Source organism: Zootoca vivipara, chromosome 4, assembly GCF_965207765.1.
Source record: "Zootoca vivipara chromosome 4, rZooViv2.hap1.1, whole genome shotgun sequence".
NCBI lineage: Eukaryota > Metazoa > Chordata > Lepidosauria > Squamata > Lacertidae > Zootoca > Zootoca vivipara.
In genome coordinates, this window is record NC_142587.1 from 52,272,375 (window position 1) to 52,295,306 (window position 22,932).

The 22,932-nt window shown below is 43.4% G+C and overlaps 1 protein-coding gene across 1 annotated transcript in view; it reads right to left on the minus strand.

Annotated features, from left to right (window-relative positions):
- LOC118085722 (trifunctional purine biosynthetic protein adenosine-3-like) overlaps positions 1–18,113 on the minus strand; it is a 33,651-nt gene extending 15,538 nt beyond the window's left edge. Inside the window, exons 1-8 of the mRNA XM_088667913.1 lie at positions 17,969–18,113; positions 7,470–7,565; positions 6,390–6,564; positions 5,518–5,629; positions 4,604–4,672; positions 2,435–2,560; positions 1,037–1,124; positions 455–540 (exon numbers count right to left, since the gene is read on the minus strand). Of these exons, the coding sequence (XP_088524039.1) occupies positions 455–540; positions 1,037–1,124; positions 2,435–2,560; positions 4,604–4,672; positions 5,518–5,629; positions 6,390–6,564; positions 7,470–7,565; positions 17,969–18,113 (897 nt within the window). The remainder of the gene's footprint in view (positions 1–454; positions 541–1,036; positions 1,125–2,434; positions 2,561–4,603; positions 4,673–5,517; positions 5,630–6,389; positions 6,565–7,469; positions 7,566–17,968) is intronic.
- Positions 18,114–22,932: the final 4,819 nt, after the last annotated feature.

Below are 22,932 nucleotides of genomic sequence, written 5' to 3' on the forward strand. Positions count from 1 at the left end.
CAGGATTTATTAAAAGAAAATAAAACCAGCAGAGTTTCTGCATACAAAGCAAAGCAAAATAAATCGTCTCTGTCTCTCTCTCCCCAACCATACGCAGCACTCCTACTCCTAACACCCAACAAGAAACAACTGTGCTAGCATTCCTAGATAACAGAGTTCAGTGCTGGTCATTAACCAATCAGAGAGTAGTTTCCAGGTCAGGCAGACCGTGGCTTTCTGCCAAGAGTAAATTGACACTGCCTTGAGTTAATTGTATGAAGCAAGAATCTGTAAGTTTCCCATGAGAACCAATTAACAGAAACTGAACAGCTTCTCCTCTGTTAACTCACAATGTTGGCCATGCAGCACTACAAACTGTAATGCTATGCTGCTGGAGCAGAAATTACATGCAATCTGAAATATTAATTTGCTGTCATGGTAGTTCATAGGATTAGGTTGCATCTCTCTGATTTACCTGGCATTGGGGGTCACCAAAATAGCAGTCAAAACTTAAGACTTTCACACCATCTTTGGTAAGCATCAATTCTATCTGCAGCACACCTGAAAGGAATCAGAGAATTATAGGTAACAAATTCAAAGTATATATTTTAATGCAGGCATAGGCAAACTCAGCCCTCCAGATGTTTTGGGACTACAACTCCCATGATCCCTAGCTAATAGGACTAGTGGTCAGGGAAGATGGGAATTGTAGTCCCAAAACATCTGGAGGGCCGAGTTTGCCTATGCCTGTTTTAACGTGTCTTTAAAATGCATACAGCTACCGGTAGACTATGGTATGAGATGAAGCGAAGCATTTCTTTTTTAAAAAAAATCTGCATATTATTATTATTGGCACAAGATCAAGTTCTCCGTTCATAAAATACTTCCTCCAGAAGTTGTCATTCATTAAGTAAGACTCAAAAAATAGTAAGTTGTTACGTGAAGATAGGAATGAGTTTTCAATATGATGAAAATCCACAACATAAATCAGATGGAGTAATGTCATATGACAGAATGATCATTCCTAAGGAACTTGATGTCAAGTGTAACTTCTTACCTACATAAGATATGCCTTCTTGCTTCATGCTGTTGATAATGTGTTGAAGAAGTGTACCTTTAACTTTTTCTAGAAGGACTTCGGAAATCTAATGAGCAACAGGAGAAGGACAGGAGAAGGCAATTTCCCCCTCAGTGTAAAAATCTAAACATTGTGATAAAAAAGTAACTGAACACCAGTAGGGGCTGGTTCCCATTGGGACTGTTCACACAAAGACCAACAGTAGATGGAGCCAAAGCCAATGAAAGGCAGAGGCAACTAATTCAAGCTTTGTCCCCATCGTTCTTCCTGCCATCATCTACGAGGGCAACACTAAGACTAAGGAAGTACATACTCGATCAACAAAAATAAACATTAGAGTTTTGCACCATTCTCAATTGCATTAGCATCAATTACATGTATTAAGTCCATTTCTTAGAATAATTTATTTTAATTCTGCTAGTCACACGGAAGGACAGACAACTCCATGGAGGCCATCAAAGTCTTGGCATTGACTCCTACAGAGTCTGCTCAGAGCCCTCCCCGTCATCTGCTGAAAGTTCCCCACCCACTATCAAGTTTACATCTGCAGTCTTCCGGGAGGGGGGGGGAATGGAGTCGGGATGATCAAGCTGCTAAATTTCACATTCAATACCAATTTATGTGCTTCTGAAGTATGACTGTGGAGTACAACACACATTTGTCGGCACAGCATTAGCATGCTAGAATCTTGATAATATGGTTTTCCATTAACAGAGGCACCGACTTCTACAGAAGACTGGGGGGGGGGAGGCAATGACATGTGGGTGACTTCAGAATGTCGGGAGAAGCCGGGGGTGGAGCCAAACACAGTGGCAGTACGGCTTCAATGGCTGGTGGCTCCTCTCTAGTGCTTGGCCTCTTCCTGCTCCTCCTGCCACTGCCACAGGCTGGAGGCTGCTTCACCCATCTTTCCCTTATGTGGCAGGAGGAAAAAGTGGAAGAGAAGGAACTGCTAGCCACGACTGGCCTCTTCCTCGTCCTCCTGCTGCTGCTGCCACCAGCCAGGGGCTGCTTCCCCTCTTCCCCTCTGTGGCAGGAGGAGGAGGACCCAGTCACTGAAGCCAGGCTGCACTGGGCTCCATGCTCAGCCTGCTCCACCTCGATTGTTCTGAACACTGGGGGGGGGGCTCCCCCCAATATATATATATATATATATATATATATATATATATATATATATATTGGGAGGACAAAAGATCTGGGCCCCTAGGAGATGACGCTTATGTCCATTGTTATTCTAAGGTCAATAGTTGTCATGGATTACCCAGAAAGATTTGAAAGCATCACTCAAGAAATTACTTAGAAAACACACTATATGATTTCCAGGGAAAAGGCATATGGAGTCCTAAGCAGAGAGTGAACAAAACTTGTTGGCACCTGAGGTACTGGACCATAAGCTCCCATTCCATCAGTGCTTGGACCCCAGTCTTCATCAGATAGTCGCTTTTGGATCTGGACTGGTGGCATGAGAGCAAAAGTGACTCCATCCACAAAGCATAAGCACTGAGGAGAAAATTCAAGAAACTGAGCAACAAATATAACACACTAAAATCACACACATTATACACCAACGTACACAAGTTTCTCTCTTATTAATTCAGTCCTTGCAGTCCTGCCTTTCACAGCAGTGCTGAAATTAACAAGAGCTTTTCATTTTCACCAGCTAGTGGCTGACGCTCAAATTGTAGTTAAGGTCACAGAGTTGACGTGACCATGTGAAAAGTTGGCTGCTGCTATTCTCTACTCCTCCATGTTCTGACTGCCACAGTAGACCCTACCACTACGCAGAGTAAGGAAGCTGCCTCTGGCAGCAGATACTGGGGAGGACAGGGAGCAGTGATCTGTTGAAGGAAAAAGCTGTGTGAGCTAGGCATAGTTTGTCCCGCACCCTCTAAGGTAGCCTGCTATCCATAGATGCAATGGAGAATGCTGTCCTTTTGCTGGTATTGTAAGATTCAGCCGCCAGTCTGTCTGACTTCTGGCGTGGAATTGGGAGGGGAATTGGGACCACCTTGTCCTTCATCTCAGGCAAGAAAATGCCTTAGGCAGATCTTAGACAGAGAAACCAGTAGGAGAACACTTCAATCTCCCAGGAGATTCTATACAAGATCTCAAAGTAGCTGTTTTATTACAGAAAAATTTCAGAAACAGACTGGAAAGAGAAGTTGCTGAATTGCAACTCATTACCAAGCTTAAAACCATGGAGAGACCTGGTATGAACAGAGACATAGGATTCTTATCTCATTATACATGATCAAGCTTTCTTTAGCACCTCAGCTTTTTCCTGCAAGACCAATTGCAGTCATTAACAGTCGTTAACAGTCATCAACAGGTTTACCACTCCTATCAGCCCATCACCCATTCCCATCACACACACCCCACCCTCTGACTATACATAAGGGTCTGGTTACTTCTGTTTCAGTGTATCTGAATAAGTGTGCATGCACACGAAAGCTCATACCTATGACAAACTTAGTTGGTCTCTAAGGTGCTACTGGAAGGATTTTTTATTTTTATTTAGGCAGATCTGTTAGCTCCTCCCTCCCCCAAATCCACAAGCAGTCACCAAGTCTCTTTTCCTTTCTTTGGAATCCTTGTGGGGAGATGAAAGTCTACGCAGCAGGTCCCTACCAATTGCAGAAGTGTCCAGTTATGTTTCTGTGCCTTCCCCTTCTGTGCCTGAAGCTGCTAACTCTGAAAATTCTGTTTGTATTTTACCCTGCAAAGGTTTGTAAAGCAAGTCCCCTTAGGATCCCTTGATGGAAATAATAATTATTGTGCATCAAGGTTTACAGCATGCTAAAAACTATGATAACAATGCACAATAAAATCCCTATATTTGCTGATAACTCTCATCAGACAGGAACTGTCAAATTAGCACCCAAAAGCTCAAAAACTCCTTGTGGTTCAGCAAATTATGTGGTTCCTCTGGAATTTACCCTGCCTTTCCCCCAAGGATTTAAAGGCCTCCTATTCTTATCCACAAAACAATCCTGGGAGGCAGGTCAGGCTCAGAGCATGTGACTAGTAGCCTGGGGTGACCCAGTAAGCTTCATGGCAGAGTCGAGTTTTGAATATAGATCTTGCCAGTCCACCAAATTATCCACTAAACCACACTGGGAAATAGCAGTAAATCATGCTAACATTGTGCTCTGTGCTAGGTGAACCACATTGCTATAGTCAGGGACAGCCCACCCATGAGGCTCAGTGAGGTAGTTGCTTCAGGCAGCAGGCTGAGGGAAGCTGTGAGAGACAGCAGATCCAGGGGACCCAGGAGTGTATTGCTCAACACGTCCCGTACTTGTTGCTCAATGCTCCCTCAGTCTCCCACCTGTATCTCCTCTGCTGCTGCCTCCAATGCCCTGACTGCTCCTCTCTGGGCTCATATTTTCTCCGCTGCCACCTTCAATGAGATGGGGCTTGCTTGAGCCACCTCCTGTTGCCTCAGGCTGGCCTTGGCTCTTTCTATTAATAATAATTAAAGTTTGTGGACTATACAAAAACAATACAGGGTAACTCTGACTGCAATACTTAATGAAAACACACAGAAAACTCTTCCCCTTTAAGAAGTTCTTCAATTATTACGGTATCTTGGGTGTCTCCAAAAACATTGCCCTGCATTAAAAAAGAAAAAAAAATCCACCGGTCAGATTCTAATTTCATTCCATCTTCCATTTTAACAAGAAAGCTCTTTTTTAGATCATTTCCAATAAAGTCACTTTTTTTTTGTTCACCTGTAAACCTTCATGTAGCCCACAATCTACTCTAGATTCCCTACTAAATTTTTATGAGGTGTGATGATTTGCAGTTTAAACATATAACTGGTTTTTGTACGTCAGAACACCTTTTAAAATATTATATAATGACATCACTGCACAATGTCACAGAAGAAGAAAAAACCTACCCAAAATACAAACATAGGTAAGGTAAAAGGTAAATGACCCCTGGACAGTTAAGTCCAGTCGAAGGCGACTATGGGGTGCGGAGCTCATCTCGCTCCAGGCCGAGGGAGCTGGTGTTTGTCCGCACTCCGCAGACAGCTTTCCAGGTCATGTGACCACCATGACTAAACCGCTTATGGCACAACGGAACACTGTGCCAAGTAACAGAGTGCATGGAAATGCCGTTTACCTTCCCCTATTTATCTAATTGCACTGGTGTGCTTTCGAACTGCTAGGTTGGCAGAAGCTAGGACAGAGCAACGGAAGCTCACCCCATCGCAGGGACTCGAACCGCTGACCTTGCAATTGGCAAGTCCAAGAGACTCAGAGGTTTAGACCACAGTGCCGCCCGCATCCCCATTTGCCTTACCTTACAAACATACAGCTGCATATTCCTGCATTGCAGGGGGTTGGACTACAATCTAATTCCCGAGTGTAAGATTTATCCTTACATTTAAAAAAACCCCATGATAAACCAAATTAAAGCACACAACAGCTTAACAAAGAGGCATAAATCACCTGCAGAATTTCTTGCACTGCATTGCAGGCTTCCTCTCTGTTGGGCGCAAGAATTATCTCTTTTCCAGGACCAAAGCCACTAGGCTTTACCACCAATTCAGGAAAAGCAGCACTTTAAATTTAAGATAGAGCATATTAGAAGCAAGTCACTCCTTTTCATTACATGGTCAAAATTTTCCTCTCTTTTTTAAAAAAACAACAACAAAAAGTTCCTGGACTGTCTGGAACACAACATTTTAGAGAAAGGACAATTTTAACACATCTCCAAGCAGGGCTGAGAGAGAACCATGGAGACTTACAGTCAGTCTGTGTAGGCAATACTGAGCTACGTGAGAATATTCCAATTATTTATTTTCTAAACTTTATCCAGCCTTTCTTCAAGGAAGGCTTGGGCTAACTTAGAGTGATTAAAGGCGTGAGGGAAAAATTCACCCTGATAAATTACGGCACTTTAACCTTGTTTAGAAGTACCTAAGGAATAAACATTGTGAAAGGCTTTATCATCCTTCTTATTTTGTTTTGGTATCTCCTCCCCCCCCAAAAAGAAACAACCAATAAAAATGCTGTTGTATTCAAGGCTGATGAATAAATAAGAGGAAGAAGTGTCCCCTGTTTTCTGGGATCCAGTAGCTGACTGCAGAGCCTTGTGGTTGTGATCTGCAAGCCGAGCCTAGTGTGTAGTGAGGGAGAGAATGTAGAGGTTGAAAGTGGAGAGACTGAGATCTAGAACAGTAAACTTGTTGATTTTTGGCCATTCTACAATATTCATCAACAATTTTCAATACGTTTGGGGTCCCTTTTTAATTTAATTCACCAAAAAGCTATACCATCAACTCTAAAGAGCGTAAGCTAATGGAGAAAACAATGCTTACCTATTAATAAAAGTGCAAGCGTCTTGCGGATTTAAAAATTCATTCCATCTTGCTGTTGGAATTCCATGTTGATCAAGAAAGACCTTAGCGAAACTTCGACTTGTTCCCAGTTGTGCTGCCCTGGCTGTAGGGCCAAAACATCTAACTCCAGCCGCTACCAAGTCATCAACGATTCCTAACAACAAAATACTGAAAGGCTCACACAAAGCTTGCTATGGAATTCAGATTTTTTAAATTAACACTCCTTGCCTGTCTCAGAATGGTATCACAGAGCTAAAAGAGCAACTAAAATTATCAGCAGGCAGCTCACCAGTATGGAGGAAGGCTTAAGAGCTTGGGGGTTTATAGTTCAGAAACAAAAAACGATGCAGTTTATCATGTCACCTTGAATTCTCTCTTTAAAAGTCTGCCTGCATCTATAATTAACTTATCAAACCTGTAGCCAAGGTATGTTTTGATGCCTAATACAGTGGTGCCTCTGGTTACGAACTTAATTCGTTCCGGAGGTCCGTTCTTAACCTGAAAACATTCTTAACCTGAGGTACCACTTTAGCTGATGGGGCCTCCCGCTGCCGCCTTGCCGCCGGCACGCGATTTCTGTTCTCATCCTGAGGTAAAGTTCTTAACCTGCCGGGTTAGCGGAGTCTGTAACCTGAAGTGTTTGTAACCCAAGGTACCACTGCAATGCAATGGTTTTCAAAATAGAATCTATATCAATATGAACTCTGGTCTAGCAAGGGAGTTCTTTTATGCAATGTTCCAAGATGCTACATGCATATGCTCATACAAGAGGCTTCTGGCTGCTGTCTATCTACCTGCAGGATTATCAGTAGGAAACACACTGTCTAGAGTTTCAACAAGGCAAGAAGAAGAAGAAGAAGAAGAAGAAGAAGAAGAAGAAGAAGAAGAAGAAGAAGAAGAAGAAGAAGAAGAAGAAGAAGAAGACCAGCTATTCAAAACCCATTTTGCTCTCCACTTGATGATACCTGGGGTCCTATGCTACCCAAGACTGGGCCTTTATTTTTTTTTAAATCTAGAGCACTTGTTTTTTTTTTCTAAGAAAGGAGTTGCTAACTTTACCTGTCACAAGGAGAGCTTCTGGTCCAGCAATCACAAACCCAATGTTATGATCTTTGCAGAACTGGGCTAGGATAGTATGGTTGCTAATTAAAACCCCTGAAATAGATAATCCTATATAATAATGTCCATGTTGTCCCTGCGTCCAGTTGTCCCGTGTGTCCCTGGGTCACTGCGCATGTGCCCCAGGGATACAGGGATTGGACGGAGGGACAACGGCCAACCGCCGCTCCGAAGCCCAGTCTCATGCTGGAGGTGCGCAGCGAGGCGGCGGGGGAAAGAAGCGCTCCCCCCGGCAGCCTTGCCGCGCACCTCCGGCATGGGACGGCGCTTCCTCGGCCGAAGCGGCAGCGGGCGCCGAGGGAAGCCGGCTTTGGCTTGGCGGCAGCGGGAAGAAGAGGAGGAATTCCTCCTCTTTTTCCCGCCGCCGCCAAGCCAGTCCCCAAGCCGAAGTGCGGCGCGGCGGGGGCTTTTCGCTGTTTGACTTCCCGGAGTGAAGGGGGAGGCAAACGGCGAAAAGCACGGCGAAAAGCACCCGCCGCGCCGCACTTCGGCTCGGGGACTGGCTTGGCAGCGGCGGGAAGAAGGGGAGGAATTCCTCCCCTTCTTCCCGCCGCCGCCAAGCCAGTCCCGGAGCCGAAGTATGGCGTGGCGGGGTTTTTCGCTGTTTGCCTCCCCCTGGGGGGAAGGCAAACGGTGAGAAGCCCCCGCTGCGGGGTTGCCGGCTCTGTCGGGTGGGGGGGAGGGAGAAGCAGAAGATCTGATCGGTCTTCGGCTTCTCCCTTCCCCTGCCCAACAGAGCCGGCATTTGGCTCTGTCAGGTGGGGGAAGGGAGAAGCAGAGGATCGGATTGCTTCTCCCTCCCCCCCACCCGACAGAGCCGGCAACCCCGGGATCTGTGCTTTCTGTCGGCGGTGGTGGGAGGGGAACGAACGGAGAGAAAGGGCTGCTTTCTCTCCGTTCGTTCCTCTCCCCTCACCACCAACAGAAAGGGCTGTCGCCGGCGGAGGGAGAGGAAGGAAGGAGGAGAAAGGGCTGCTTTCTCCTCCTTTGTTCCTGTCCCTCTGCCGCCGACAGCAAGGACAGGTCCGCGGCGAGGCGGGGGGGGGTGAGAAGCGCTCCTCCCCCCCGCCGCCTTGGCACGCAGCGCCGGCATGGGACGGAGTTTCGGAGAAGATCTCCCGCCCCCCCCCCTCGCCGCACACCTCCCGCATGAGACGGGGCTTTGGAGACCTCCGAAGCTCCGTCCCATGCCGGCGCTGCACGAGAGCAGCGTTCTAGCGCCCGTTTCTAAACGGGCTGAATTCCACTAGTAGATAAATAATAAATTGGTAGCTTAGATCCCAAGATAACTTACATCAAAAGCCTATGTGCTCTGGCTCCCACAGTAACTTTAATGCTCTAAGCCAGCGGTCAGCAACCTTTTTCAGCCGTGGGCTGGTCCGCTGTCCCTTAGACCATGTGGTGGGCCGGATTATTTTGGGGGGGGGGGTGAACGAATTCCTATGCCCCACAAATAACCCAGAGATGCATTTTAAATAGCACACATTCTACTCATGTAAAAACACCAGGCAGGCCCCACAAATAACCCAGAGATGCATTTAAAATAAAAGGACACATTCTACTCATGTAAAAACATGCTGATTCCCGGACCGTCCGTGGGCCAGATTGAGAAGGCAATTGGGCCGCATCTGGCCCACGGGCCTTAGGTTGCCTACCCCTGCTCGAAGCAGTACAGTACATAAGCAAGACAAGGGTTGAAGGTGCAAGGCATGGCTACACAAGCTAAGATGTTGATCCAACAAGTGCCATGCCCTCTGGGCTCCCATTAGAAAGGAATAGGGTGGGCACGCACCCCTTAAAAGGCTGAGCAATGTGGAATGGGTATGTGGGCCATCTGTGGAAGTAGAAATTGACTAAAATTGTGTTTCCAAAAACCACTTTGTTATCTAGGTAAGAGTTTCAGGGGCTGAACATGTTTGATTACACACTCCAACTCCTTCATTAAGTGGTCATGGTCAGTCAGTCATCCCTGATCTGCAGAAGTTAAAGTGCATCACAGATTCAATGAATGTCTTTTTTTTTTGTAAATTATTTTTATTAAAGAATTTCTTAGGTTACAAAGGTAGTGCAATGTCTCTTTCTTTTCATGCATCATTTTTACACATCAATTTTTTACTTGTTGAGACATTATGAGGAAGGGGGGGAAAGGGGGGAAAGAGGTAGGTGGGATGGGGAGTTGGGTGTGGTGGATTGCCGATGTTTCTGTTTTTCTTGATATGTGTAGGGGTTCAGCGTCAGCGTCATTTGTGCAGGTTCTCTGTTGTTAGTTCGTGCTTCTTTGTTGGTGAGAGAGGTCAGGATTTGTCTTAGAATGTGGTTGTTCATTTATGGTTGGCTGTGATGATCCTTAATTTCTTGCGTGAGTGGGGAGGGAGGGTGTTTTGATCAAGTTAGCCATATTGATTTGTATGCTGACGGTAATTTTTTGTCATTGTCCTGTTGGGTTGTATAAGTGATGAAGGGGAACCATACTGGGGTGAAGGTGTCTTCTTCTGTTTGTCCCCGTGTCAGTTTCAGCTTACTGGTTAGTTTTTCTAGCAAGGCTGTTTCCCATACAACTTGGTACCATTGGTCCAAGCCCACTCCCGATAAGTCCCTCCAGTGCCTGGCTACGATATTTCTGGTTGCTGACAACAGATGGATTATAAGTTCTTTATGATTTGCGTGAGCGTTGTTATCCTGAAAGATATTTAGTAAAACCAATTCTGGGGTAATTTCTAGCACTTGCTTAGTTATGTTACAAATTTCTTGCATGGATGTCTTCCAGAATGATTGAATTTTAGGGCACTCCCACCACATGTGGAGGTACGTGCCTGTGGAAGTGCATCCTCTCCAACATTTTGATGAGATTCCTGATCGTATTAGTGATAATTTTCGTGGAGTCAGGTACCATCTGTGAATTAGTTTCAACGAGAGTTCTTTTCTTTTCATTGATATAGATTTGAAAGGGGGTTTCGACCACATTTTAGTCCATTGGGTAGGGTTGATTTCATACCCTATGTCATCCTCCCATTGTCGTTTTATCTTGTCCAGAGGATCTATGGGAGTCTGAATTAGTATCTTGTAAATTGCAGATACCATCCCTTTTCCGTGTCCTTTTGGCAATTGGAGGAGGCTTTCGAAAGCTGTCAGGGGTCTAGTTGCTGCTGGTTTTACAGTTGGGTTGTTCAGAAAGGCATGTAGTTGATGTTGTGCTAACCAGGGCATTGGGATGTCTTCTAGTTTGTCCTGTATTTCTTGTGGTGTCAAAGGTTTGTTGTCTTTATAAAAGTCTATTAAGCGATGTAAACCTTTGGTTTGCCAGGTCTTCATCTGGAGGTTTTGTGCTGCATGATGGAACAATGGATGGTAAGCCAGGGGAGTTAATGGGGATGGGGTTGGAGATAATTTACTAGTTTCTGCTTTCCATGCTTTGAACATGGTTTGTGTGTATCTGTTGAGTGTTGTGGGAATCTTCCTTAATTTGTTTGGGAGAAATGGATATGCTGTGGTGCAGATATTTTCAATTGAGTCCCTTTCCAGATGTACCCATTGTTTAGTCTCGTCTTCAAGTATATATGGGATTATATGGCGTATTTGGTTGGCGTTGTAGTATGTTTCTATGTTGGGGATTCCCCATCCTCCTGCTGAGGTGGGGAGGTGAAGGTATCTGATGCTAATCCTTGGTTTTTTATGTGAGAAAATAAAAGAATGTAATTTTCCCTGCCATTTATGAAGTTGGGTTGGGGGGATCCAAATTGGAAGGGTTTGGAATAGGTAGGTTAGTTTTGGGAGGATGACCATTTTGACCATGGCTATTTTGTCTGAAAGAGTGAAACTCATACTGTCCCATCTTTTTAGGTCTTTGTTTATTTGTCGCCACAGGGGTTTGTAATTGTGGAGGTATAATTTGTTGAGGTTCTTGGTTATTTGTACTCCTAGGTATCTGAATTTGGTGTGACAGAGTTTTATTTTGGTGATATTGGTAAGTTCTTTTTGGATGTGAGGAGGGGTGTTGAAGCACATGGCTTCTGATTTACCAAAGTTTACCTGTAAGCCCGACACCATTGCAAATGCGTTGAGTTCTCTGATTAGGGAGGTTGCTGTATTTAAGGGGTCTGATGTTGTGACCATTAGGTCATCTGCAAAGAGCCCTAACTTATAATTTCTGCCTTTTATTTCCACTCCTTTGATGTCTGTGGCTGCTCGGATTCGGATCGCTAGGGGCTCCAAAGCCAGGATAAATAAGAATGGAGACAGCGGACATCCTTGTTTTGTGCCTCTTTGGATTGCTATGGTGTTTGAGTTCATATTATTAATTCTGCAATTTGCTGAGGCTTGAGAATATATTTGTTTGAGAATTCGAAGGAAGTTGGGGCCAAATTTCATTTTAGTTAGTACCGCTAATAAGTATTTCCACTCTAAGCAATCAAAAGCTTTGAGGATATCTAGGGACATAATTGTCAGTGGAAGTTTGGTTGTTTTGCTGTGTTCAATTAAGTTCAGTAATTTCCTGATAGGGTCTGTAATGTTGCGACCAGGGACGAAACCGGTTTGGTCTGGGACTATTAAATTACCTAGGAAGATTTTTAAGCGATTGGCCAAGATTGATGTAAATATCTTGTAATCCTGATTTATTAATGAGATTGGGCGGTAAGATTCTACTTTGAGGTTGTCCTTCAATGGCTTTGGGATGGAGACTATTTTGGAGTGATTCCATGTTTTGGGGATAAGCCCCCCTTTCATGATATCATTAAATAGGCGTAACATATAGGGCAGCAGGGGTTCCTTAAATTTTTTATAGAATTCTGCTGTGAAGCCATCTGGGCCCGGTGCTTTGTGTGATTTCAAGTTTTTAAGAACTGTGTCTATTTCCTCGGGGGTGATAGGGCTGTCCATGCGTTCCTGTTCTTCATCGGTTAAAGTGGGCATGGTCAGTCCTGCCAGGAATTTTCTAATTCCTTCCTCAGATGGGTTGTGGGAGGTGTACAGGTTGGAGTAGAATTCTGCAAATTCAGAAGTTATTTCTTTCGGGGAAAATGTTACGTTGCCATCTTTTTTGGTGATGCAGTGTATTCTTGTTTTAAGTGCTTTTTTCCTGCATCTATTTGCTAATAGTCTGGAGTTTTTCCCTCCGTACTCATAGAAGCGCTGTTTAGAATATAAAATATTGATCATTGTTTTGTTGATTTCTAAGGAGTCTAATTCTCTTCTCTTTTGTTCTAGAAGTTTAAGTAGTTTTTTGGAACCTGTTTGTTTGTAACGTGATGAGAGGGCAATAATTTCTTGTTCTATTTTGTTAATTTTTGAAGAGGTTTGTTTTTTAAGGAGTGCTTTCTCTTTTATGCAAACTCCTCTGGTCACCGCTTTCATAGCGTCCCATAAGAGGGGGGTATTTATATTGTCTACATCATTCTCCTTAAAATAGTTTTGGAGAGTTTTTGTGATACTTGCTCTAATTTGGGTGTTTGTGGTTAGAATGGGACTGAAAGACCATGATGGAGTGGTTTGCGTTTCTTCACCTATTTTAACAGTGACTTCTACTGGGGCATGATCTGTGATTTTGATGCTGCCTATGTTTGTTGATTCTACCAAGGGGATCAGACCCTGTGTGAGCAGGATGCTGTCCAGTCTGGACGTTGTACCATGACGTCCGGACTGGAATGTGTGGGTGGTGTCTCCTGGGTTGTGTTCGCCCCAGATGTCATAGAGACCCCTGTTTTTTAACATTTTTAGTAACTTGTAAGAAGCCTTAGTTGTTTGGGAGGGGGGGTTGAGGAGGGTTGCCTGTAAGTTTACAGGATGTGTGTTTTCCAGAGTTATGCCCTTAATATTTAAGTTAAGGTCGCCTCCTAGAATTGCTTCCCCCTCAGAGAAAGAAAGGAACTTGTTTAGTGTTTTTTGAAAGAATTCAAGTTGTCTCGAGTTAGGGCCATATAATGAGCCAATTGTCAGTTTAATTTTGCCATCTAGTATTCCTTTAATGAAAATGAATCTACCTTTTTTGTCCTTTAGGACTGTTATGGATTTGAAATTTAAGTCTCTACTAATTATTACAGCTACTCCGCGAGCCTTTCCTGAGCCTTGTGCTACCCATTGTTGACTAAAACGAGGGTCATTCAGGAGTTTGTTCCCTTTGGGTGGGTTGTGTATTTCTTGTAGGAAGGTGATGTGTGGTTTCATGGTATTTATGTATGAGGTGATACGTTTTCTCTTGATGGGATTTCCCAGCCCCCTCACATTTAGTGTGATTGCTTTTAAGCTAGCCATCTTGTTTATTCATTCTGTAGGATGGTTCCTTGCCAACCCGTCTGGGTTGTCCTATGTCCCTCACTTCGTGTTGTGTATTGAACCATTGGAGTTGCGCTGACTTATGATGTGGCGGGTGGGGGTTCAATGGGATTAAAATTAGAATCGGGTTAAAGAGTGGGAGGTAAATTATAGAGGGTTTCCTATATGTAGTTATATAGGTGTACGTTTGGGGTATTTTGGACCTTTTGGCAAATAGCCGGTTGGTCCTTGATCTCGGCTGATGTGAAGGGCTGTACTCAAGGACAGGCCTTCCCCCTTGTCGTTTGTGACAGGGGGTGATCAGCGAGACGGTGTAGAGTGGTTTTGTAATGTTAGTGTCAGGTATAAGGTTCGTGAGCAATGTTGCCAATGTTAATAGCAACATCACTGATGTGTTAGAGTGTGTGTATGTGTTGGCGCGCTCTGGTGCCACCATGTTGTTGAATAGGTATCATGTTTTAGCCTGATAGTGAGTTGTGTTATGGATGTTGGGGGAGCTGTTTTTCTCTTGTTTGGTATGAAAGGGATACTGGAGATATGGGCTGTGGTTGATGGGGAATGTGATTGAGGTTATCTGGACTGGTGTCGGGGTGGGGTTGGGATGGGGTAGATTCTATGGAGGTGTGGTGTTGGGGGGGGATATTGATGATGATAGTTATGTTCAAGGCCTATGGGGAGGGGGGAGGGGGTAGGGGGATCACCAGTCCTGCAGTTTGAGATGCTTTCCAGTTGCCTCATTCAGCTGTGGTTGTTGTTGTTGTTGTAGGGTTGTTCATCAGTGATGTTTTGGTTCGGTTGATCGTGGTTTGGCGTCCTGTGGAGAATGTTCGGTAGAATGATTTTGTGCGCGATGGTAGATGATTGAATCGACGAGTCTTGATGTATTGCTTCTGTTGTCTCTTTCCCCTCTTTACTTCCATCCATTCATTTACTGTTATTCCACTTTCTTGATCTCGGCTGTCACTTGGTGGGTCTTTCTGTTGCTGGTTCGATGAAGGGTCGAGTCCAAGGTTCCTCAATAGTTGTTGGGCTTCCCTTTCGTTGGTAGCCATGTATTGCGTTGTATCGGTTGTCACGATGAGACGGAAGGGAAAGCCCCAACGGTATCGAATCCCTTTTTGCTGAAGAAGCTGAGTGTATGGACGTAGGTTTTTTCTCCGATTTAGGGTGTCCTGGGATAGATCCTGTAGGACCAATATGGAATTGTCTTTGTAATGGAGATTGGTTGAGTTCTTGAGGCTGTTCCATATCTCCTCCTTTTTTCTGTAGCGTGAAAAGCACACTATGATGTCTCTTGGGTGGGCACCAGGTTTTGGCAAAGGTTTTAGAGCTCTGTGTGCCCTTTCCAGATCGGAAACCTCGAGTGTCAGATTTGGGATTGTATCTTTCAACCAGCTCACAATTAGGTCTGCTGGGCTTTTCTCCTCTGCTTTTTCTGGGAAGTTGCGGAAGCGGATATTGCAGCGTCTGTTTCGGTCTTCGATGTCTGCTTGTTTAATTCTCAATTCTTCATTTTCTCTTTCCAGTTCGCACAATTTCTCATTCATGCGTGTGGTTTCATCCCGATATTGCTCTATTATTCCTTCTTGCAGTTGATTCTTCTTTTCTAGAGCTTCCACTCTGGAGGTAAGATTACTGATTAGTAGCTGTATAGGGGTCGTTGCATTTTCCACTGCAGCTTCCAATTTACTTGTCATCCTCTCTTCCATTTCTCTTAGGTGTTGTAATATTTCATCATTTTGAGGAGGTGTTGCGGTCTCATTGTTTTTTACCATCTTTTTAGTTGGTGACACCTTCATTTCCTTGACGTTCTTGGTTTGAGGTTTGTTTGGCATTCTCTCAGAGTGGGACGTGTTACGGTTAGGAGTTATGGCGATGATGATTTCTGGGTGTTGGGTTATTGGATTAATCAGGCGTTGTTGACTGGTGGCTTCTGCAGAGCGTTCGGTTTAGGCAATCATTTGTGTCATGCCTTGGTGATGTTATAAGGACGCCTCTGAGGTTGTCGTGTTCGCTTCAACAGTGTTGTCAAAGCGGTGGTCTGGTACTCAGAGAGGTGGGTGTACCAGTGGACAGATAGACAAACAAGCAGAGACAGACAAACAAACAGGCAAATGAAGGGGGGGTTCGATTTAGAGGTGATCAAGTAAGCAATCTAGCAAGCAAAAAGGGTATAAAACAAAAGTGAGGGTGGGGTGAGAAGTGAGGTAGAAGGGGAAGATAAGGAAGAGAAGAATAAAGGGGAATCCAGCTTCTGGGAAGGGGTTTAAGGAGAAGGTTTATGTATTGGAGAGAAGGAAGGAAGATAAAGGTTTATGTATTGGAAAGAAGGAAGGAAGATAAAGGTATAACAGAAGTGGGGGTTTTTTGTTTTGTTTTTTAAGTTATTTTACTTTACTTTATTTTATTTTTTAAAAGGGGGAGGTGATGGGTGGGAGGAAAGGCTACCCTATTGGAGATAGGGTGATAAACAGAGTAGATGGGGGGGATTCAAATTAAAGGGAAGAAGGAGTCGAAAAAGAGAGAGAGAAAAGGGGCAGAAGTAACAAGTGGGATGGAGGGTAAAAATAAGAATTTTTCTTAGAGGGTTAAAGTGTATGAAAAGAGGGGGTTTGGGTGTTAAAAAGCGAAAGGGATAAAGGGTAATGATACTTCTTTTTTAAAATATATATATATATATATATACAGTTAAAGATAAAAAAAAGGAAAAAATATTATTCTCCCTCTCTCTCTTCTTCTAAAAAAAGGGGGAGAGAGAGAGGGAAAAAAAATCACTTCTATTTTTATAGAAGAAAAATTTTAAGGAAAAGGAATATTTTCTAAAAGAAGGAAACGAGAAGTGTGTGTGTGTGTGTAATACGTAAATATCTTTAAAAAAAATTTTTTTTAAAAAAAAAAATTATATTTCTTTTTTTTAAAAAAAAGAACCCTATATATATATATACATATATATATATATATGTTCAAAAAAAATTTTTTTTTTATAATAATAAAAATAATTCAAAAAATTATAACAATAAAAAATTATAACAATAAAAAATTATAACAATAAAAATAAATATATATTTGAAAATAGAAAAATCGAGGCCTTTCCACTGGGCCTTCCTCTGGGCCTTTGGCTCACTTGGCGGGAAAGTGGGCTCAGGGTGGGCCTACCTCTCTTTCAATATCGGCGGCGGAAGAAATGGCGGTGGCTCGGCAGTGGGGCAGCGAGGCCTGGACCTCTTTCCTTCCCTAGGCACCCCCGCACTTGCCTCCTGGGTCCCTCCAGTCCCGGGGCTCCGGATAGCCGGGCGACCCTGGTGCAGCGGCGCAGCAGCAGTAGGGAGGATGATTGACAGGTCGGAGGTTGGAACAAGGTTCCTCTCTTCTCCCCCTCCGAGTTGAGCGCGGCGGCGATGGTAGTAGTAGTAAGTGCAAAAGATCGCCCCGCTTACTCTTCGAGGCCCCGGCGTGCCGCGAGGCGGGAGATCCCAGGCCTGCGGGTCCCGGGTTCCCGCCTGATCAACGGCTGATTAGCAGCCGGGCGCCCCAGATTCCGGCTCCAAATTCCGGTTCGCTGGGGGGGGGACTCCTCAGCTGGTCTACCGAGCCTCCCCCCGACCCTCGCACGGCAACGGCGGCGATCCCCGCGGCTCAGGAGTCGCTCAGGCAACGCGACCACGTTGGCTGCCCTTAGGAGCTCCGTGGCGCCGTGGCACGCGCCATGATGCCTCGGCGGAAGTCCCTTCAATGAATGTCTTGTATTTTTTTTTTTATCCTGTAGCGCAGGGGTTGTCAACCTGGTCCCTACCGCCCACTAGTGGGCATTTCAGGTCTCTAGGTGGGCGGTAGCAGGTTCTATCTACAGCACAAGCTGAATCCTTCCATCGAGCACTGGTGGGCGGTAAGGAAATTTTGCCATCAAGAAAGATGCATTAGTGGGCAGAAGGTATAAAAAGGTTGACTACCCCGTTGTAGCACTTGCATTTTTGTATGTGCATTCTGCTGAGTTAACATAAAAAGTCAGACATGTTCAAAGCATTGATTTTTCTCACCCTTAGCATTTACATTTACGCAATACTGTTTTGGAAAAGTGGCATGGGTGTGTTTCTCCACTGTATGACCATTCAAATACATTCAAATATACCCAATGCAGGAAAAGTCACAAAATACTACAAGCTCTTCACCTGAATTAGAGATTTTGCCATCATTAGCTGTACCGGCATTTCCTGGAGCAACCAGTACCTGTTTCACATGTGGAGACTGTGCCAATTTCCAAGCCAAAGCATGTTCTCTGCCCCCACTGCCAATCACAAGCACTCGATCAGCCATCTAGATACTCAAAATAAGAGGTGCATTGTCATTTATAGGTCTAATGCCTCAATCATTAGCATTTTTATTTGGAAGGCAAACCAATTATTTACGAGGAAACTGACTTCTAAACTGAGGCAAATTTAGATGTTTGGCAGAGCCACCTGACACATTACACATTACATTTTTAAATGGCATCATATTAATGGTGAATATCCTCTAAAACGGAAGCATTTGAAGCAGCTACAGCATTTTATACCAATGGTCCATTTGGTAGAGAATAAGTAAAAACATAATACAGTATTTGTAATGTCTTTAAGGCTGCAATCCTAAATCTGCTTACTGGAGTGTAAGCCCCACTGGACTCAATGGAATTTACTGCTGAGTAGGTATCTATAGGAGTTCACTGTAAGAGGCAGAAACCTACTTATCTCACCTTCCTTGAAATATGTAAGTTATAGTAGGCTGCCTTGCACCAAGTCATATCACATCTATCTTAGTTCTGTTTACTCTGTACTTACTTGTAGTGGCTTTCCAAGGTTTTGGTACACACGATCCTCCCTTCATGAATATTCCAATCTAATTCACCCAAGATGCGAGGACTGTTAACACAAATAGCCAAAGAGGCGCGCACACAGCATCACAGCTGAAGTGCAAAAATGGATGTGGTTGTGTGTTACGCATCTTGCAAAACAGCAGCGTGCAATTTTGCTGTGCATTGGTTTTCATACTGTAATTCTCAAAACAGCAGCAAACATAATAATAATAAGAAGAAACCAACAGGGATGTTATCTGGAAAGAACAATATACTTAACTATCCCAATATTATTTTTTCAATTTTTTTTTTTACTTATTTCAATAACATCACACCTTCATTTAGTGTCCTTGTTGTTGATATGGAATGGGAACAAGCTACTACAAATGCCAAAGGAGAGAGGGAAGAGACACACTAATTGACCTTTAAGAAATATGCTGTTGACATTAAGCAGCTATTGCCAAGAAGATACATAATTAAAATACTGTGAAATATGCCAACATTACCTCTGTAATGAGTTTGCTGAATAATATATAGAAGCCAGGGATTCAAGATATAATGTTCTGAAGAAGACTTAAAGAATGACCAATTAGAAGGCTTCTATCTTCTAACAAATGTAACAAGTAGCTCTATCACAACAAAAGAAATTTCTACTTGATTGTAAGTGTATTAATATCCGCTTAATATATTTAGGAATTTTTAAAAAAAACTCTCTTCATTAAAAAAAAAAGATTTAACAAAATTAATTGTGAAGAACTACAATGAAAACTAATCCATCATTTACTATGATGAATGCCATAATTAATATTAATTTCTCTATTCACATTAACATAAGACTGCACATTGTCCTGTACCTATCATTCTAATGCAAGATAAACAAAATCCCTTTCTGAGTAAACCTTTCTCCACATCTTTTAAAATGCACCTTATATTTATTTGCCAAAGCAATCAAATTTTAAAAGGATTTTTTAAAAAGTATTATAGCCAGTTGCTATAAATGTCCAATAGAATGGGGCATATTGATGTGTATGCAAGGGACAGTAAAGTATAAGTGTACAGGATGCAACCAGAGAACCTCCTACCTTTGCAGAAAAATACTGGGCCGTTAAAATGTCCTCTTGGAAAACGCTCACCCCCTGCCCCTCACCCCCATATACACAATCTTCAAAAATTGTCAGGGAGCCACAAGTTTGTTGTTGTTGTTCAGTCGTTTAGTCGTGTCCGACTCTTCGTGACCCCATGGACCAGAGCATGCCAGGCACTCCTGTCTTCCACTGCCTCCTGCAGTTTGGTCAGACTCATGTTGGTGGCTTCGAGAACACTGTCCAACTATCTCGTCCTCTGTCGTCCCCTTCTCCTTCTGGCCTCTATCTTTCCCAACATCAGGGTCTTTTCCAGGGAGTCTTCTCTTCTCATGAGGTGGCCAAAGTATTGGAGCCTCAGCTTCAGGATCTGTCCTTCCAGTGAGCGCTCAGGGCTGATTTCCTTAAGAATGGATAGGTTTGATCTTCTTGCAGTCCATGGGACTCTCAAGAGTCTCCTCCAGCACCATAATTCAAAAGTATCCTAAAGCATCAATTCTTCAAGAATACTGTACCAGAAAGATATGGAGGTCTCATACACCCCAGGTAGTGTGGTTGCTGACCTTGAGCCAGACATTCTGGAGAGTGAAGTCAAATGGGCCTTAGAAAGCATTGCTAATAACAAAGCCAGTGGAAGTGATGATATTCCAGCTGAACTATTTAAAATTTTAAAAGATGATGCTGTTAAGGTGCTACATTCAATATGCCAGCAAGTTTGGAAAACTCAGCAGTGGCCAGAGGATTGGAGAAGATCAGTCTACACCCCGATCCCAAAGAAGGGCAATGCCAAAGAATGTTCCAACTACCGCACAATTGCACTCATTTCACATGCTAGCAAGGTTATGCTTAAAATTCTACAAGGCAGGCTTAAGCAGTATGTGGACCAAGAACTCCCAGAAGTGCAAGCTGGATTTCGAAGGGGCAGAGGAAACAGAGACCAAATTGCAAACATACGCTGGATTATGGAGAAAGCTAGAGAGTTCCAGAAAAACATCTACTTCTGCTTCATTGACTACGCAAAAGCATTTGGCTATGTCGACCACAGCAAACTATGGCAAGCTCTTAAAGAAATGGGTACATCCCTTTTATTGACAGGAAATGTCAACAATAGAAAGTCTCTCAGTCAGCCAGACTAGCAGGCTGAAAAGCAAGCAGCTGTGGGTGGGAGGAGGAACTGGCCTTGGAGAACATATTCTTGTGCTTATTCCAAGCTCAATTTCCCCACAAACATAATTTAAATTATGGGGAGAAATGGCTCTCTCTTTCACGACTTAAAAGGGAGCTATGGAGGGTGTGTGTGTGTGTGTGTGTGTGTGTGAGTGTGAGTGAGTGAGTGAGAGAGATGGATTGGCCAATGATTTAAATTTTAGATTCTTATGACACCCCATTTCCCCAATATAACTTGTGATAAGGAGCAGGATATAATTCCTATAAATGAAAATGCTGCAAGAGAGCAGTTTGATCATGCAAACTAGGGCCACGCATGGATCATTCAAATTAACTTCATTATTCCCTCTTTTCCCCCAAAGAGCTCAGGGTGTTCCCTTCACAACAACCCTGTGAAGTAGGTTAGGCTGAGCCGTGGTGACTGTCCCATCAGCACTGGCTGAGAGGGATTTGGTTGTCCCCACTACCCAATGCCAGATCTCAAAATGTGCTTGTCCCTGACATATACACAACATACTATATCCATATCACCACCCAGAGGAATGTTTTGATTAGAAAGAGGGCTATTTTGGAGTTATTTCTATTGTATAGGTACCAATTTGAGGCATTGAGTAACTTTTCTGCAAATCTGGGAATTCTGCACAGAAATCTAATTTGTCAAACTCTGACATGCACCCACCAACATCCATGTGGGGTATGTGTGTGTGCATGTACTGTATTGACATTCTTACAATATGGAGTTGAGCAAACCCCTTCTTGGTGTTAGTAAACCATTTCATTGTAGTGATCCGTTGTTACCACCTTTACAAAGAAATCAAAATTTCCTGTGCTACTGTCCCACAGTGCTGATACTCTATATCTATATCCCAATCCTGTAATTTCCAAGAAACAGCAATGCTGTGGATCTAAGGGTACTGTTTACTTTTTAGAACTCAACTACTGCTGCTTAGAAGCTGTTGAGCAAAATAACCCAATGGCTGCTGTTGTCCAATGCCACCAATCTTTGTTTTTCTGTTTACGAAGATTCCAATGTCCGAACATAAGAAGAGTCTTCCTGAATCAGGCCAAAATCCATCTAGTCCAGCATCCTGTTCTCACAGTGGCCTATCTGTACTTTTCTTTTCTAGGTTGCAGGGAGAAAACCAAATGAGAAGCAACCATGATGCTACTTTGTCCTCCCCTGCAGCCCTCATTAAGCCTCTGAGCAAGCCAACGTCCACCACTCAAGTTCCCATCTTAAAAAGGATGCTTAATTTTACAATACCAAAAAAAGCACTGCATAATGTAATAAAACAACAGACAATATATTACATAATCTTTGGCACCTATTTAGTGTCTGTAAACTGGGTGCATTTAGGACAAAGCTGATATTGCCCTGCCCTAGTTACACTCTGTCAAATTTCGGATCCTTCCAGACTGGTGTTTATTGCGGGATCGGTGTGTTGCCTGCATGTGTGGTTTTGGGTGCAGGCAACACATGATCCTGCGAGCATTAAATCTACATCAAAATGCCACACCATATCCCCCTCCCTACATTTTCCCCTTTCTGTAGAAAATCCAGAAAGTTATGAAACAATATTGTCAAAGACCCATTTGCAACATTAAGCCCCCAAGTGGAAAACCCCATAGCAATTGTGCTAGCATTCACCCTTTGGGATTCTCACAGAGATTCATTCGACATGATAATATTTCCACAACGGTTTCCCTGAGTAGAGCACCAATCTGTGGTGAAACTCAGCCTAAAATGTTTCATCAATCCAAAACAAAAATAGTGCTGAGATCCTGCTCACATATAAAACTGTTTACTATTTTCAGGATTTCCTTTTATCTGCTTCATGCTTGAATCATCTCATTCTGTCACACCAGATATAAATGTAAAGGCTACAATGTAATACGTTCCCCTGAGAACTATTGCCTGCTAAAAATTAGCAGATATTTTATCTTAGGACCTCATAGAAAGCCTCATTTATGAAAACAAATGTAAACATAACTTACCGAATGTTTCTAAGTTATTCTGCAATGTATGGAAGTCAACAGTTTGTGTTCTTTCTTCTAT